At 43.6% G+C, this 17,497-nt stretch overlaps 1 protein-coding gene across 1 annotated transcript in view; it reads left to right on the forward strand.

Annotated features, from left to right (window-relative positions):
* Nucleotides 1-17,497, forward strand: part of pdzd2 (PDZ domain containing 2) — an 84,813-nt gene that overhangs the window by 66,769 nt on the left and 547 nt on the right. Inside the window, exons 21-25 of the mRNA XM_083912543.1 lie at nucleotides 3,903-6,531; nucleotides 7,368-7,485; nucleotides 7,617-7,718; nucleotides 10,448-10,712; nucleotides 12,576-12,710. Coding sequence (XP_083768669.1) covers nucleotides 3,903-6,531; nucleotides 7,368-7,485; nucleotides 7,617-7,718; nucleotides 10,448-10,712; nucleotides 12,576-12,710 — 3,249 coding nt within the window. The remainder of the gene's footprint in view (nucleotides 1-3,902; nucleotides 6,532-7,367; nucleotides 7,486-7,616; nucleotides 7,719-10,447; nucleotides 10,713-12,575; nucleotides 12,711-17,497) is intronic.

Raw genomic sequence — 17,497 nt, forward strand, 5'->3', positions numbered from 1 at the left:
TTCTCATGCTACTGCAGAGGTTTGGTGTTATCTTGAGCAGTATTAGTGGTTAAAAAATACTTTTTAATGCCTTCACGGTACTGCGCCGAGTTAATCCATGTTGGCCACATCAAGCTGTTAGTGTCTGTTAGTGGCTCTCCGGGATATCTCGGTTAATGATTTATACCAAAAAAATTCTCGATGGCTTATTTGATGTGCCCAAGTGTCGAAAAGACCATGGGATGATTTAACGCCGGAATTACTCTTTAAGTCTTGCCCCAGGCCCCAACAACCCTCATGGAGAAGCAGGTATTGTTACGGTTTGGGGTGCAGGAAAAGGACCAACATTGCAGATGAAGAGGGCAGCAGGAACTGTTCAATGACTTATTGGAAACGGCATACTGGTATGGAGTTTAATAGGCAGACAGGAACAGCAGGAAAACTTTGACTTTAAATAAATGTGTGGTTTGATGAAGTGTGCAGCGATGATTCTTTTCATCGACGTTGTTTCCCAAAGCCTTGCACCTACATGTGATGTGGTGGTGTAGAATGCTACTCAGTTTGCCTTTAAATAGACACCATTTCTTTCCCTTTTATGCCAACCTAAGATGTAGGATCAACCTTCCCTCACTTACTTCCCCAAAGCAACCTGCAAGCATCTGGCTTTCTATCCATGGTGACTATATACAGTATATTTTACCTTTCGTTACCATTACCATATCTACCCCCTAGCTGAACTCCCTGTATGCTTTCCATGTCTCAGAATTAGAATTGATAATTTTGTAGTAGAGTAGTGTAAATCTTGATTTAGTGTAGCACAGACACTGCTGTGGATCACTGCTTCTTGATCACCAAAAGAGAGTTTTATTACCATATCATTAATCTAGGGATCTTCAAACAGAGGTGCTTTTTTATTAGATTATTTTTGTGTACTTTTTCAACATTTAACCATTATTTACAAAATGTTTGGATTTACAGAGTTACATTTAATTTAACAGGGATCTAATTTATAATGTAAATAAAATTTACATAAACATTTTTTTATCATTCCTCTGACATTAACTTTTCTACACTGAGGATTTGTTAATCCTTGTTAATCCTACACTGAGGATTTTGTTAATACATTTTGAATTCTATAGTTGGCAAACAGATGAGTCCTTAGTCTTCATGCTTCTTCCCCAGTTGAATCTGTTATATGGGAGACAGCAACAGGAGAACCAGGTGACGTCCAGGAGCAACCACAGCAATGTCTCTAGTACCTAGATTTTCTGAAATAATCAATTCATTGATTTCTGTCTACTCAACCATAGAAATATACACACCAACATCTAGTCTTTGCTGACATTAATCTAACACCTCTGATGAAATGTTTAGTATGTAGTTACTGTGTTCTTTTTCTATATACCTCATTTTTATGAATCCCCAAATTTTATTATCTAATGGGTCGATGACACATTGGTTATGTTTTTTTTTTTTAACAAATTGAATGTTATAATAACTTATCTTTGTTATATTTAGTATTAACTTAGCTGTAGTTCCACTGATAGGGAAAGAAAAGTTGTTAAGCAAAAGTTTTCTTTCCACTCGATGTATTTCTACTTGTAAGTTGAAAAAGTTTGTTATTGCTCTGGACCAGTATACACAAAACATTTTGTCTTCCAACTAGGAGGACTCTTTAATAGCACTGAAAGTTCCTCACTAAGGGCCCGTCCACACGGAGACGCGTTTTCCTGTAACCACACAACTTTAGTATCGTTTTGGCTGAACAGCTTCACACAGCCGACGTTATTGGAGCCTGGAAACAGGATCTTTTGAAACCGGGTCCTAGAGTGGGAAGATTTGAAAACGCCCCCCATGGCGTTGTCGTCTGGATGGTGACACCTCATAATTTGTTAAAGCATGGCGTCATCGCCCCACCTCCAACCTCTAACCCACGCAGCGTCACATAACAACAACAGTGCTGCTGCGCGAGAGGAGAGAGACGGACCCATAGACTGTTTACTGAACTGGACTCTGAGACACATGCATGGGAATGAATTAGGCCGACCACAGATTTCTCCCTTTTCCCTGATGCTCTGAATAAGGAGCTAAACTGCTCTCTAGTCTCTTTTTCTGAATCAAGTTCTAAGAAGGTGTGAAAAGTCTCTAAATGTAGTGAGAAAGTAGCGCCTCTGAGTGCTTTGGGATGGGAAAGGGGCTCCCAGCAGCACCCTCTGCTCGTTGAGGACACTAACTGCAGAGTGATTGGTGCATCAGAGTCCAAAACAGCACCAAAGTCTCCACTAACACCAGAAACAGTGACACATTTGTCTCTAGGATGGAGGAGGATTTGGGAAGTCTCCAGATTTGCAGAGAAACTCTCCGGTGTTTGGATTCTCCACAGCGTCTCCTCGTCTCCTCTTCTCCGTTGTTGGTGTATTTCTGTGGCAGTTACAGCGCCACATCCAGGCCTGGCATGTGTACTACATCGTTTGGAGTTAGTTTACCTGGTTTCCTGTGGACGCAGATATTTCTTGAGTCGAGGCCGTGTGGACAGAAAACTTTTTAAGAATGACGGAGAAAAACAGGTTGCTTTTGTTCGTGTGAACGTACCCTAAGAGTGTCCTCTTAAAACCTCTTCACAAAGCTCCTGAGCACTAATGGCATAGTCACACATATGTGAATACAGGTGACAGACCATTGTCTTCCAAGCAATATGTCGTGCCAAAAAACAAAGTAAAAGTTCACTAAAGCTCCGTCAGCTCATTAACACTTCGTGGAAGAAGCCTTGTAATGATCAGACAACAATAACCACGATGATAGAGAGAGGTGCAACAACAACAGCTTTTACTTCTTGTTCAATGTGTGCATGAAAGGAAGAACATTATTAAAGGAAAATTCAGAGTCAGGATAACTGCAACAGACAAAAAGCAGCCATTTTAGGAAGCCAAAGGGATGACCCTCTCAGCCATCAGAGAGAAGTTGGGCATTCACAGTCTGTGATTTCAAGAATACTGAAACTCTACAAGGACACAGATTCCTTTAAGTCCCTCAAAAAGGCTGGTCGTTCACGTCAAACAAGTGCACGAGAGGACAGGATTGTTAGAAGACTCTGCTGGACCCAAAATGCTGAGGAGCATGTTGTGTGGACAGAGGAGAGCTGGTCCAGAGTGACTTCAGTGATGAGAGGACGTTCAGTTTATTTGGGTCTGATGGAAACATTATGTTGGGCTTAGGACTGGGGAAAGACTGAACCCAAAGTGTGTAAAGAAGTCAGTTTTCATTTGGAGGAGGAAGTGTCATGGTTTGGGGATGTTTTGTGCAGCAGGAGTTGGGCCTCTTGTACAGCTACATGGCAGGGTGAATACTAATGTTTAAGTGAACCTCCTTCAGCAACATGCAATACCTTCACTGCAACTGTCTCCCAATCAGCTGCAATTTTAATACAAGACAATGTCCCCTGTCACACTGTAAAACAGGTGAAGCAGTTCACTGAAGCTCAGAATATTGTAACAATGAAATGTCCAGCCCAGAGTCCAGATCTAAACCCCATAGAGAATCTCTGGAAAATCCTTGGCAACAAAGTAATGTGTAAGAAACCCACTCCAGTTAGTGAACTGTGGAAGAGACTGAGTCAGAATGGTCGCAGATCAAACCAGAGCAGTGTGAGAAACTAGTGATGTCCTGTGGGCGCAGATGTAGTCATTCAAAGCTGTGGCCTCTACACTTCCTGTTCATTTTTGAATCCTAGAGAAGAAAACATTGTTGAAATCTTCTCTTGTGACACAATCATGCGTGCATGCGTGCATGCGTGCGTGCGTGTGTGTGTGTGTGTGTGCGGGACCATTTTGGTGAAACATTCATTCGTTCATATGTTATGATAATTATCAATTTTCCCTCATTCAGTCCTCACTAAACAGCCTACTTTTTATCTCTGGTCCCAGCTGTAGATCGACTGTCCAGTCTGATGATGTCATCAGAGAGCAGCGATGGAGCTACTAGACTGAACCCAGCCAGATGTGTTCAGGGGACATCTGATGAAGGACAAATAATAAGTGCAAATCTGGAGAATTCCTACCACACAACCCGAACAGATCACAACTTTCAAATACCCATCACCAATATAGATGACATTTTATCAGACGTCAACCTCTGCAGTGATGAAAACACACTGTGTCTCACTCTGTCTGAGAGAGCTGGCATTCAGGCTCCAATACAGTCTGTTCCCCTGGACTGTTCCATCTTAGATGCAGGAAGTGAAAAAGATGCCATAGCCCCAGTTGGGACAACACATGTGAACCAAAAAAAGGAAAACAGCCCGGATGTTTTTAGTGGATCATGTTCTGAAAGGCCTGATGATGGTTCTACGTATATGTACCCCGCAGGTGATGACAGTGATTCAAACTGTAGCTCCACAACTGACAGCATTGTAATGGTCAATACGCTGGTCAGCAGCGGGGGTAGTCTTCATCAGCCCTCCTCAGATGAGGAGGAAGTGGAGTTTTTTTCATGTGAAGTCCAGCAACCTGCTGCTGCTGGTGGACTCACCCATAAAAGCCAGTCACCAAATGGGCCTTCATCTTTTCAGGAATCCAGCATTTCAAAAACAAAGCGAGATCTGACCTTGGATGCGTTGCAGGTCTCCACTGATGTCTCACTGACAAAACAAACAACAACCCAATACTTGCAGCTCTCTCAGTTATTAGGGGTCTCCTCTACCCAGCAACCATGCCAATCTTCCAACAGTACAATACCTGTGTCTTCTACAGAGTGCCAGATAAATAGTGCCATTGAACCCTGTGACAAAGATAAAGCATGCGTTGTATCCAGTCCTGGAGGTCGAAGTGGCCCCTCCCCACCAGATACCCACAGTGTCACTCAGGGTACCACTGCAAAGTTGCATGCAGATTCCTCACTGACCTCAGCTTCATTGAAGTATTTGAATACACAAACACCCTATTTACCTCCAATGGAATCAGAGACCTCAGGGTCAAGCACAGGCAGATCAGATTCAAGTGTGTCAGCATCAATGATGAATAAGGAAAAGGTCTTGCACCGTAGAACTAATTTAAACCCCCATGCAGGCTCTGTGCTTAAAAAGACCTCCATGCTAAAACTTCTTGATAATTCAGATGATCCTGTGAGGAGTAGTCATTTTAAACTGCAGATTGAAACTCAAATCAGACCAAACACTAGTGCTCCTAAATTGAAGGGCCTTAGTATTAAGAGTAATAATAAACCACAGGAGGAGCATCTCCAAAAAAGTACCAGGAGCCAAGATCCAGTCCCTTTAAACCCCAATGCTTCCTTGAACCAGTCAACAAAAATACCGACGACAACCATGTCCAGCTGCTTGAAGATCAATAACCAGCCTGGTATGAACAGCTGCTTTGATTTTCCCAAAGTAAGTGACAGAAGGCAAGTTACATCTGAGCACTGGCCTTCAGGTAGCACATTACAAACTGTACAAGTGGCCAAAGAGAAGGACATTCATTTGGCCTCCAAAGCACCAGCCAGATCAGAGGGCCAATCACACACCCCTGCCACTCAAAGAACATTTATAGAAGTTCGACTGTCTTCCTTATCTGCTTTATCACCACCAGTAATGACACACAATGAAACAGTGCATTCAAAAGACTCTAAATCCACTCAAAGAGGCACAGATGCTAGATTAGCACCCATGCTTTCTCCTTCCAACGGCATGGTCAGTGACACAATATTTAATTCACTGTGTTCTACTAAAGAAACTAATTCAACCACAAGTAATAGTTCAAAACCCAGAACTATTGTAGAGACAAGTGAGACACTAAAGTCCAGCACATCTAGACTGTGCATGAAGACGATGGAAAGGCGGAGCTTCTCCCCAGACACTAACTTGTCTGCGGACTACAACCCCTTCTCTGTCCGACACAAGATAAAGTCCTTTGAAAACCTTGCTAACTTTGACAAGCCGGTGGCTAAAAACAGTGACATTCAGTCTTATGCTCTGGCATACAGAGCCTCACTTAACCAAAGGATAGCCGGTTATATGGGCTTGGTTAATTCTATTGACTGCCGGCAACGGCAAAGGAGTTTTAGTTCTTATGTGGAGAATCTAATACCTGCCACACCCTGCTCACCTCTTCTTCGTAAATCTCCATCCAGCATTACTCTGATAAACCTTGAGCTTCCACATTCAAGCTGCAACACAGCCCCCCTGTCTGACAATCATGAGGCCCAAGATCAAAAAGCTCCAGATGGGAGCGCACTACACACCCCTCAGGTGCTGCGGAGGAAACACGGAAAACTTCCCCGCAGCAGGTTGCGGCAGCTCAGGGCTCTCAGTATGCCTGAATTGGAAAAACTATGCACAGAGGACTTCACCAGAGGCCATGTTATAGCTGTAGATACAACTGAGCCTGGCAGCTATCCCACTATACTTAAGAAAGACACAGTGACTAAGAGCCTAACACCCTCTGCAGCGCTGACAAAAGTGAATGTGAACAGAGTGAGCCAAGGGGATCTTGGATCCACTGAAGAGACTCCTCAAGAAACCCCAGAGACCCATGGACAACAGCCTGGCTGGTCAATCAGGTGGGGAGTTGAATTAAAACTTGCTCATTTGAAACCCTTTATATTCAAAGCTCATTGAACAACCACTTAGTGTAGTAGTGCTGCAACTAATGATTATGTTCATTGACGATTAATGTTCATTATTTTCATTGTCAATTAATGTTGATTTTTTTTTCAGTTAAAGGATTATAAGTTTGAGCCATAAAATGTCAGAGAATGGTTTTTAAAAAAGGTAGATCAATGTTAACAAAAGGCCAAGATGATGTCCTCAAATATCTTGTTTTTCCCAAAGATAATTAGTTTACTTTCATAGAGGAATTAAGAAACCAGAAAAGCCAATAGGATCACTCCTCACTGACCTCAGCTTCATTGAAGTATTTGAATACACAAACACCCTATTTACCTCCAATGGAATCAGAGACCTCAGGGTCAAGTCCATACGTATACATTCATGCACACAAAGAGTGTGATGTAAAACAAGACTGTAATCTTGAGATGATATTGTAAATATTCAATCAAAATATTTCACATCAGATTTTCGGAGAAACCCGAGTTGGCATGTGTTTGTAATTATCAACTTAGACAACGTTATTGTGTGTAACGATATCTCAATATATAAATTCATCATGATACATTATCATATTGAGTTATCCCCGAGCCCTACTAAGGACCTTATGATGCAGCACTTGTAAGGAAAATATTATTGTACAAATATTGATGTCATTAAAAAACGACGTTTGGTTTGATAACACTCTATACAGAGAGGTCTATAAGGTGGACAATACAACCATAACATAAGTGCACCTTTCTATTAAAATCACGTGTGACACAAACACATTGACTCCTTTCGTCTACAGTTTAAAGGAGCTGGCCTCCTCTCCTGCGAGTCAGTGTAAGCTGCAATCACTGCTGTCCTCCACGACAGTGAAATCGTACATGTCGGCCCTGCTTCAGGAGGCCAGGGCCCTCTCTGAGGTAACGCTGGACTGCTGTCATTTACATGACCTGTTTCACATAGTTTAATATCCAACACGTTCTATAGATTATATTGTTTCAGTTCTACCTTCTGTATGAATGTTTTGTCATATTGTCTGACCTCTCTGCAGGTTAACAATCATACTCACCTTGTGGTCCTTTGTAAAGAAGAAGGCTCAGGGCTTGGCTTTAGTGTCGCTGGTGGAGTCGACCTTGAGCAGAAGGCAATAACTGTAAGTACACTATGTAAATGGTACTTTCACTGGGGGGAAGCTCTTTGTTCTTTTCTGCCTGGGTTTCTTTTTCTTTCTCTCTGCTGTACTCAGATATCTCTTGAAAAATAGAGTCGACCAGATGTTAAGGTTAAGTTTGTTAAGGGTCTACTCACACTTACCAATGTGAGTACAACTGTCCGTCCTCCATAGAGCTGTGTCTGTCCGACGTTCCTGTCTGTTAAAGGGAAGGTTTTCGTTACCACCATACTCTATGGAAGAATTGTTGGGTCTATGTAAATCATAAATAAGTCATAGAGTGTGGTCTATACCTACTCTGTAAAGTGTCCTGAGATAACTTTTATTATGATTTGGCACTATAAATAAAATTGAATTGAAATTGAACTGCTCTGTGCCACGGCACAGTACACTTCCCGGCTGCGCCCTGGTTAAGAGAGGTGGGCTTCAGTCAAGCATGACTGCACATGTAGGAGCACGAGCACGAGCATTGACGGCACACCTGAGGCTATTTATATACGACTGTTCCCCGCGACGGTCATTTAATAAGATGCCACTGAAATGTTCCCGGTGGTGTGATGTGGAGGTGTAGTGTTTACTGCAGATTATGTCTGATGAAAATAAAAAAACTAAAACTCAGAGGGGTGATGACGTATAAGCAAGAAGCAGTCGAGCTACAGCCCGAGTCGTTTGAATAACGTGAGTGCACACCGGGCAGAGGCTGCGGGGGAAGAGGGAGGGGGGACATTCACCCTAAAGCAAGATTCGGATCATCTGGACCAAGTGTGAGTAGACCCTTAGATCCCTATTAGGTAACAACATCAGTATCTAGTCCACATTATGTTTTTACAAAGCTTCAATGAAACCAAAACAAAACATCTGCCATCCAGACACACCATGAGACTAAACAAAACTGCAAACACAGACACAACAACACATCATTTAAAACCAGTAACGGTGAAATAGATACATCTCTTACCTGTTAGAGATCTAAAGTAATCAATAAAGCAACACAAATACTCCGATAAATCAAGATGCTGCATTCACATCCAACAATACAGCATTGATGTCTTCTCATCCAATCATCTGAGTTATTACAGTGCCCCTCTTCGTGCGCATGCTGATGCACAGATAAGAAAAAATTCTGGCTACTTTCTGTGCATCAACCACAAAATCGCTAAAAACATGAGTTACACACAGTTTCAGACCTGAAAGTATGGAGATTATGAATGATTTGGATACAAATATATACCATGGTAAACCAGTCAATTGTTGGGACAGCAAACACACTTTAAATGACTTTGCCTTCACTTTGGCTTTGCAGGGCGGTATGGTTAAGCAGCATTAAACAGTGGTTCTTTGCCACAACCATTGAGTCAGAATCTAATTGTATTATTCTCTGTTACGTTGTTAGAAAACAGATCCAAAATATTTTGACTCTAAACGTAAATTCTATTCCTATGGAAGAATGTTTGTACTGCTCAATAAGTATATTGATCATTACTCCATAATCATTTGAGAGATCATGTATAAATATCTTTATATCAGGGGTCAGCAACCTTGGGTGAGGTTCCACTATTGGCGCTCAGCAGCTTAACCAATGGCACCCTAGCAACAAGTGTGCAAGGACTTTTTGGGGAAATGTTGTAACTCTTTCTCCTCCACATGCTAAATTACCTTTTTTCACAGCCAATGGTTGGTGCGCGGTCTGATATTTACAGTACTTTGACTTTTTCCTAATGAAGCTTCATGAAGTATTTTCTTCATTTTATGACGCCACTAGATGGAGCTCATGGTCTAAAGAAAAAAGGCCCAAGGACTGGTGATTCGTTGTGTTTTCATCCCTTTGTTGAACAGTGAGTTCCATCTAGTGGGCGCAGAAAATGAAAAAATACTTCACATAGCTTCATGAAGCTTTGTTTGGACATCACTACTTTTTCGTCTTCTACATTCATGAAGACCCGCCTAACTCTGCCTCCAATTGGCTAATACTCATTGTCAGAATGTGGCACAGGTGGCGGGTTGATGTTGATATGGTACACTGATTTACCAGAAACTGTAAAAATGGCACTTCATATCAAAAAGGTTGCTGACCCTGCATTATATCATCACAATACAAAGTATCAAGATGTTATGTTGTATCCATATCATCCTGTTCTACCATGCACAGGTTTTAAAGTAGTGATCTATTTTTCTGTGGATGTTCTTATGTGGTTGGGGTGGTGGCAGTCTCTTAAAAGCTTTAAAGCTCTCGCGTGGCTGATGGTAGTAATATTTGGTTAGGTTGGGAATGGGACAAGAGGGTTTGGGAGTTTTCTTATCAGTCTAAAGGGCTATGTATTTTGTTTCTTGTTAGATTTAAAAAAAATATATATAGCTACATCAATCTACTCAGTAAAATCTGAAATTATAGTATGTTGAAAAAGTATGCCACAAAGGGCCCTAATGTCTGTGATTGTCACTCACGTCCTGAAGGAGGTGAACTGAGAAGGCAGACCATTTAAATACACAGTGACATCTAGTGAATTTCTTTAGTATAACACCTAAACCCAATGGTAGAGACTCAATCAGGTTGAGTTCTGCCAAACAGTTGAGCAGAGCGTTGAAGGGTTGAGGTGCAAAAAGAATGCATGTGCGATGTAGGTGAGACATTGCTGGTTGTGTTTTAACAGATGGTGCCAGTGTCTCTGGGCAGCAGGTGGTAATCCTGTAACATATACCTTTGTGTCCAGGTTCACCGGGTCTTCACTAAAGGAACAGCTAGCCTTGAAGGCACAATCCAGAAAGGTGACAGCATTTTATCCATTAATGGCACAAGTCTAGGGGGTAAATCCCATGGAGAGGCTGTGTCTTGCCTTCATCAAGCCAGACTGTCCAATCAAGCCTTAGTCGTCATTTGGAGAGAGGGTGAACCAAGTGTCTCTGACATACATGACGCAGCTGGCCAGCTCAAGGAAAAGTGTTCTGCCACAAAGACGTCTTTGGAAGCCGGGGCAGGTAAGGCCTCTGCTTACATCTGTGTCAGTGTTGATAGACCTGCTCATCATCATGAGGCAAAGTAGTTTATCCCCACAGCCACTGTTTCCCTGTTGTGTCTAAACCCAGGGTCCCTATGCAGTATGGAAAAGTAGTGAATTTTTTCCTGGCCTGGATAAGTTTGGAAAAAGGGAAAAGAGTTTGGAGAAATGTTTGTGTTGTTTCCAGGCTATTATCTCACTTTCTAAAATAAAATATATTAATATATACAAATCAAAACAAGTTTACTAACACAACACAGCCGACCTGTAGCTGATATGAAACTAATCAAGCTGCTGCAGAATGGTGTCAGGTTACCATGATTACCGTTCACCATGCGACTGCAGTTCTCATTTACATTACATGTTGTTGAGTAAGCCACCTGTTGCCGTCAACAACGAGTGTCCAAGGGCTGGCTTCATGAAGAAAAATATAAACGATACACAGTGAGAAAAACAAAGATGCAAACTAGGCTTGAAATCTTTCCACATCTCCAACATGATGGAGGTGGCAATTGTAAGCCGCATGCAGCAGCAAAAAACATCTATTCATACGTGTTAAAAGTTGGATTTTTAAACCCTTTTTTACATAATGAGCATCTAAAAATTGGTATTCAGATGTTTAATATTGACTGAAAAATCCTGTGAAGTCTGGAAAAGTATGGAATTTTAAAATGGGAAGTGTGTAATGTTAGTAGTAATGTTACCTTTCTATAAATGTCACCTATGAAACTTATTTCAAAGCACTCTGATCTGCTTGTCCTGTCAGTCACCAGTCAGCTGCCCAGGGGCAGGTCAACAGTATACACCACATAGAAGTGTTTAAGGTCATTCAAAAGTTAAGCGTGTACAAGAACATTATGATGGATATATGATGATATGATGATGGCCATGCCCAATTATATCGCATGAAGCTGTGACAGCAGGTTTTGGATTATTACCATTTGTTACACAAATAAGGTGAACATTTAACCATTTTTCCACCATGGAAAAGATGCTCAAAGACACTTAAACAATATCAACTAAATAAAACACAACAAAACAAAAAGAAACGACAAGAAAAATGAAGTTTAAAGGTTAAAAGCAAGAGTAAAAAGGTGAGTTTTGAGGGCTGACTTGAAGGATGGAAGAGCGTTGGCGTTGCCGACATGGCTGGGAAGTGCATTCCAGATGGAGAGGGCGGCTGCACCAAAGGCTCGTAAGGAACACCATAGAAAACTTCATGCTGGGATTTGGACTCCTCTTTTCAGTCAGACCCAGTTTGTGCTTTTCAAGGCTGGACCCAGTATGCAGAAATATTAAAATACTCCAAAATAACACATTTGTACGGCAGGAGAAGAATTGCAGGTTTTATCTCCAAACTGTCTGGGATTATCATAAGGTGGACATGTCTGTAAAGAGGAGACTCATGGGGACCTACAGGACACATTTCTAGTCACATATCTTGAGGTCAGCAGGAACTTCTTATGAACCATCCATGTTAATATTTCACATTTGTAATACTGGATGTTGAATATTTCTCAATGGTGGATGTGGGTCCAGACGGTGCTTTAACGGTGTAGCTTCACAAGTTTTCTGCCGGCCTGGGTTTCAGTCTGGAAGGGGGGAAGTCCTCAAGCCACAAAATACTCCAAAATAACACATTTGTACGGCAGGAGAAGAACTGCAGGTTTTATCTCCAAACTGTCTGGGATTATCATAAGGTGGACATGTCTGTAAAGAGGAGACTCATGGGGACCTACAGGACACATTTCTAGTCACATATCTTGAGGTCAGCAGGAACTTCTTATGAACCATCCATGTTAATATTTCACATTTGTAATACTGGATGTTGAATATTTCTCAGTGGTGGATGTGGGTCCAGACGGTGCTTTAACGGTGGAGCTTCACAAGTCTTCTGCCGGCCTGGGTTTCAGTCTGGAAGGGGGGAAGTCCTCAAGCCACGGAGACATGCCTCTCATCGTCAAACGCATCTTTAAAGGTGACCTTTTTTTCTCTCAGAAAATGCATGTTAAAGTTGGAAATTCATCTATAATCTAAGTCAATTTTATTTTTATTTACAGTGCCAAATCATAACAGAGTTATCTCAAGTCACTTTAAATAAAGTCACTCTGACTTATACGATTTATAGAGACCCAACAATGTCCCCATGAGCAGCAACAAGTCGCACTATCTTTAATAATAATAATCATTTATTATTATTATTATTATTATTATTATTATTATTATTATTATTATTATTATTATTATGTGCAGTATTAATCCAGCAATCTTGTGTACACAGTGGCAATGAAAACCTTTGACAGGCAGGATTGCTGAACAGACCCAGCTCTATGGAGGACGGACATCTGTCTTGATTCAGTGACAATGTAGTGGTGTGTAGAACTGTTCACAGGGCTGGAGCCTGTATTATGGGCCTCCTTCAGTATGAAAATGCCAAGTTTGTTTGTGTTACAAGTCTGCCCTGTCCTTAATCTGTAAACATGTGATAATAGTGTCACTTATTCAATGGGATTATTTACCACTAATCCCATCCCGTTTGGGATGCAAAGATCCCAAACTGAAGCACGTTCAGTCTCTGCGGAGACAGGTGTTCATGTTCCTGGACTCGCTCACTCAGACCCTGGAGCTGTCGTTTAGAGTGAAGCACGGGGACGGCTCATACATGGTGTACGCGAGTTCAGGACAGATGAAGTGTTTTGAATGTGTAGATGTGGGACATAAGCGCTTTAACCTTGACGTATTATTTCTGCAGGAAACACACACCACTCCTGCCGATGAGGCTGACTGGGGCTTATGGTGGAAGGGCCCTTTTGTTCTCAGCCACGGCTCCAGTAACAGCGCTGGAGTAGCTGTTGTTTTTAAAACCGCAGCTAACGTGACTGTTTTAGCCTCCACTGAAGTGGTGAAGGGTTGGCTTCTCATCCTCAGGGCTGAAATTGAGGGCTCTGTGTTCTGCTTCGTTAACATCTATGCCCCTAATCAGGGAGCACAGAGAGTCGCTCTTTTTAACCAGCTGGACAACGAGCTGAGGAACAACAGCCAGGACCAAATAATCATCGGTGGGGATTTTAACTGCACCCTGGATTTCACAATGGCCAGGACAAGTGAGGAGCCGCACCCGCACTCTGCTAGAAGTCTGCAAGCTGTTATTACTCACTTAGATCTGCTGGACACATGGAGAATCAAACATCCACTTGCAAGACAATACACCTGGGTTAGATGCAACAACAATAGAGTCAGTACAGCATGACTGGATAGGATTTACATCTCAAACAGCCTGAACTCCAGATTAATCCTCAGTAATATCATCCCCGTTGGTTTCACAGATCACCACCTGGTTCTCATCTCATTAATCACCACACCTGCTGAAAGAGTGAAGTCCCTCTGGTCTTTTAATGACAAACTTCTCCAAGATGAACAATTCTGTCAAAGCTTTAACATGTTTAGGCAGCAGTGGAGGTTAAGGTAAAACAATTTTAACTCTTTGAGGCAGTGGTGGGATGTCGGAAAAACTCAAATAAGGCTCTTTTGTCAGCAGTACACATCCTACTCCACCACTAGGGTAAAGGCTGCAGTGGAGGCACTAGAGGCCAGCATCCGTGGTCTGGAGCAGGGCCTTCAGAGGGCCCCCGATGCAGTTGTGGCACAACAGCTGCAGGAGAAGAGGTTGGAGTTGAGCTCCTTCCTGCAGGAAAGGGTGAAGGGAGCTTTGGTCAGGTCTCGTTTCCTTCAGCTCAGAGATATGGATGCTCCAACCTCTTTCTTTTTCAACCTGGAAAGATCTACTGTGCGGAGGAAGCACATGGCCTGTCTCAGGCTTCCGGGAGGGAGAACAACCACCAACCCTGATGAGATGAGGAGTCATGCAGTCAGTTTCTACAGTGATCAGAGGACTCAGCAGAGGACTGCAGTTTGGAGTGTCGTCAAGAGCTTCTGGGAGGTCTTCCGCAGCTGAGCCCGGAGGAGAAATCCACCTTGGATCGTTCGCTGTCACTGGAAGAGCTCACAACTGCAGTGAACCAGATGACGTCGGGGAAGGCGCCTGGAATTGACGGCCTTTCAGCTGATTTCTTCCGCCATTTCTGGAACACCGTTGGGTCTGACCTGCATGCCGTGTTTTTAGAATGTTTTAGAACAGGATCTCTCCCGGTGTCCTGTCAGCGAACCGTGCTCTCGCTGCTACCAAAAAAAGGAGACCTGGCCCTCCTAAAGAACTGGTGGCCAGTTGCTCTCCTTTGTATGGATTACAAAGTGCTTTCCAGAGCCTTAGCCAACAGGCCTAATAACATCCTGGAGCTTATCATACAGCCGGAACAGACTTATTGCGTTCCCGACAGGTCTATCATGGATAATGTCTTTTTCATGTGTGATGTCATCGACATATGTAGATCACACAATGTTGACGCTGGAGTAGTCTCCTTGGACCAGGAGAAAGCTTTCGACAGGGTGGATCACTTATATTTGTTTTCTGCACTCAGGTCGTTTGGTATTGGTGAAGGGTTTTTGTCATGGGTTAGTATGTTGTATAGTGGTGCACAGTGGGGGCTTGACTGAGTTGGCCAATTCCTGTACAGAGAGGAATAAGACAGGGTTGTTCTCTGTCAGGAAAGTTATATAGCCTGGCCATTGAGCCCTTACTGTGCAGTCTGAGGGGTCGGCTCAGGGGTCTGTCACTGTCGGGGTCTGTTGATCTCGACCGCTCTTTTGTTTTATCTGCATATGCTGATGATGTCAATGTCTTTGTCTCTAACCAAGAAGATGTTAAGTTTTTGCAGGACACACTTTCCTTATATGAGAGAGCTTCTTCTGCCAGAGTGAACTGGACAAAAAGTGAAGCTCTGTTGGTTGGAGAGTGGTGAGATAAGTCAGTGCCCATTCTGCCCGGTGGTCTTAAGTGGGGAAAGGACGGCTTGAAAGTTCTGGGGGTGTTTTTGGGGGCAGAGGACTTTCAAGCTAAGAACTGGGAGGGAGTGAAGGAAAAGGTGTGCGCTCGGTTAACTAAGTGGAAATGGTTGCTACCTCAGCTGTCCTATAGAGGAAGAGTCCTGGTTGCTAATAACTTGGTCGCCTCGACCGTTTGGCACAGACTTTCTGCTCTGACACTACCTAGAGGCCTTATCGAGGACATCCAAAGGGATATGGTGGATTTCTTCTGGTCTGGTCCACATTGGGTCCGGCAGCAGTCCTTTGCCTGCCTGTAGCTGAAGGGGGACAGGCGCTAGTAAATATCCAGGCAAAGATTGTTGCTTTTAGGCTGCAAACTGCAAAGAGACTTCTTTATGCCTGTGGCCCGGGTTGGCTGGACACGGCCAAGATACTGCTAAGGCGTGCTGGCAGGTTGGGCTATGATAAACAGCTGTTCCTCCTGCAGCTCAACGAGGTGGACCTGACCACACTGACGCCTTTCTACTCCTCGGCCTTGCAGGCGTGGCAGGCGGTAAGACTGCAAGTTCCTTGGATGGAGTTCCAGGTATGTGGGTTTTTGAGGAGCCGCTGTTTTTCAACAACCGCCTGAGACCACAAATACTGGAGTCTGCCAGCCTGCGGAACAGTCTGAGAGAGGCCGGTTTTACAAAGGTGGGCCATCTGCTGAGAACATCGTCTGTGGAAGACATGAGAGCCCACTGCAGCATCTCCTCTCTCAGGCTGGTCACCAGAGTGGTGGGAGAGGTCCGTGCCGCCCTGCCACAGTCCCTGAGGACTTTTGTTAAGGATGCCACCTTGTGTGACCAGTGGATAGAGGACGGCAGCTACAGTTTCCCTGCGTTGTCGATCACACCAGCTGTGGGGGAGTGGCAGGAAGGAGGAGGCCAGCTGCTCTCTTTTAAAACCCCGCTCCTCAAGAAGTTCCAAGAAGCAGGAAAGAGAGAACTTTACCAACTTCTGGTGAAGCAGTTGAACCTTGTCTCTTTGGAAGGAGTAAAGGAGTCGAGGTGGACTGAGTTCTTTGGTCCGGACTCTTCCCCGAAAGGCAGTTGGCGTTGCCTGTACAAGTTGCCCGTTGAAAAGCGGACAGCTGACCTCCAGTGGAGGGTTGTGCAAGGGGCGATAGCTACAAACAGGTACAGAGCGCACCTTGATCCGGAGCTGGGGGAGGGATGTGTGTTCTGTTCTCAAGCTGAGACTTTAAAACATTTGTTCATTGAATGTCCTCGTCTCTCAGCCTTGTTCCTGCTTTTAAAAAGTTGGGTGAAAGGGTTTTGGGGAGGAGTTTTCTTTTGCTTTGTTTATTTTTGGTCAAAAGTACTCTGTTCAGAAGAAGGCTGTGCACCTCCTGCTGAACTTTTTGTCCGGTGCTGCTAAGTTGGCCATCTGGCTGACCCGCAGGAACCGGGTCCAGGACGCTGGCTGTGTGGAGCCGGTGCCTGTTCTGGCAGGACTGGTGAAAGCCAGACTGAGGGTGGAACACACCTATTACAGTATGATGGATAATGTGCAGGCCTTCAGCCACATGTGGGCTGTTGGGGAGGTGCTGTGCTCTGTGAGCAGTGATGGGGAGCTGAGCATTCACTTTTAATATCTGTTTATTGATGTTTAATGGTTTTGTTTCATTGTGTTTGAGGTGAAAATCACCTGGTTTGTCCCTGAAATAGTGAAATAAAGGGATTTTGAAAACCAAACCTCTTCTCCATCTCTCCTCTCCTCTCTTCTCCAGCTCTCCTCTCCTTTCCTCTCCTCCATTCTCCCCTCCCCTCCTCTCCTCTCCTTTCCTCTCCTCTCTTCTCCAGCTCTCCTCTCCTCTCTTCTCCAGCTATCCTCTCCTCT

The sequence above is a fragment of the Echiichthys vipera genome (assembly GCF_963691815.1).
Source record: "Echiichthys vipera genome assembly, chromosome: 4".
In the NCBI taxonomy this organism is placed as follows: domain Eukaryota; kingdom Metazoa; phylum Chordata; class Actinopteri; order Perciformes; family Trachinidae; genus Echiichthys; species Echiichthys vipera.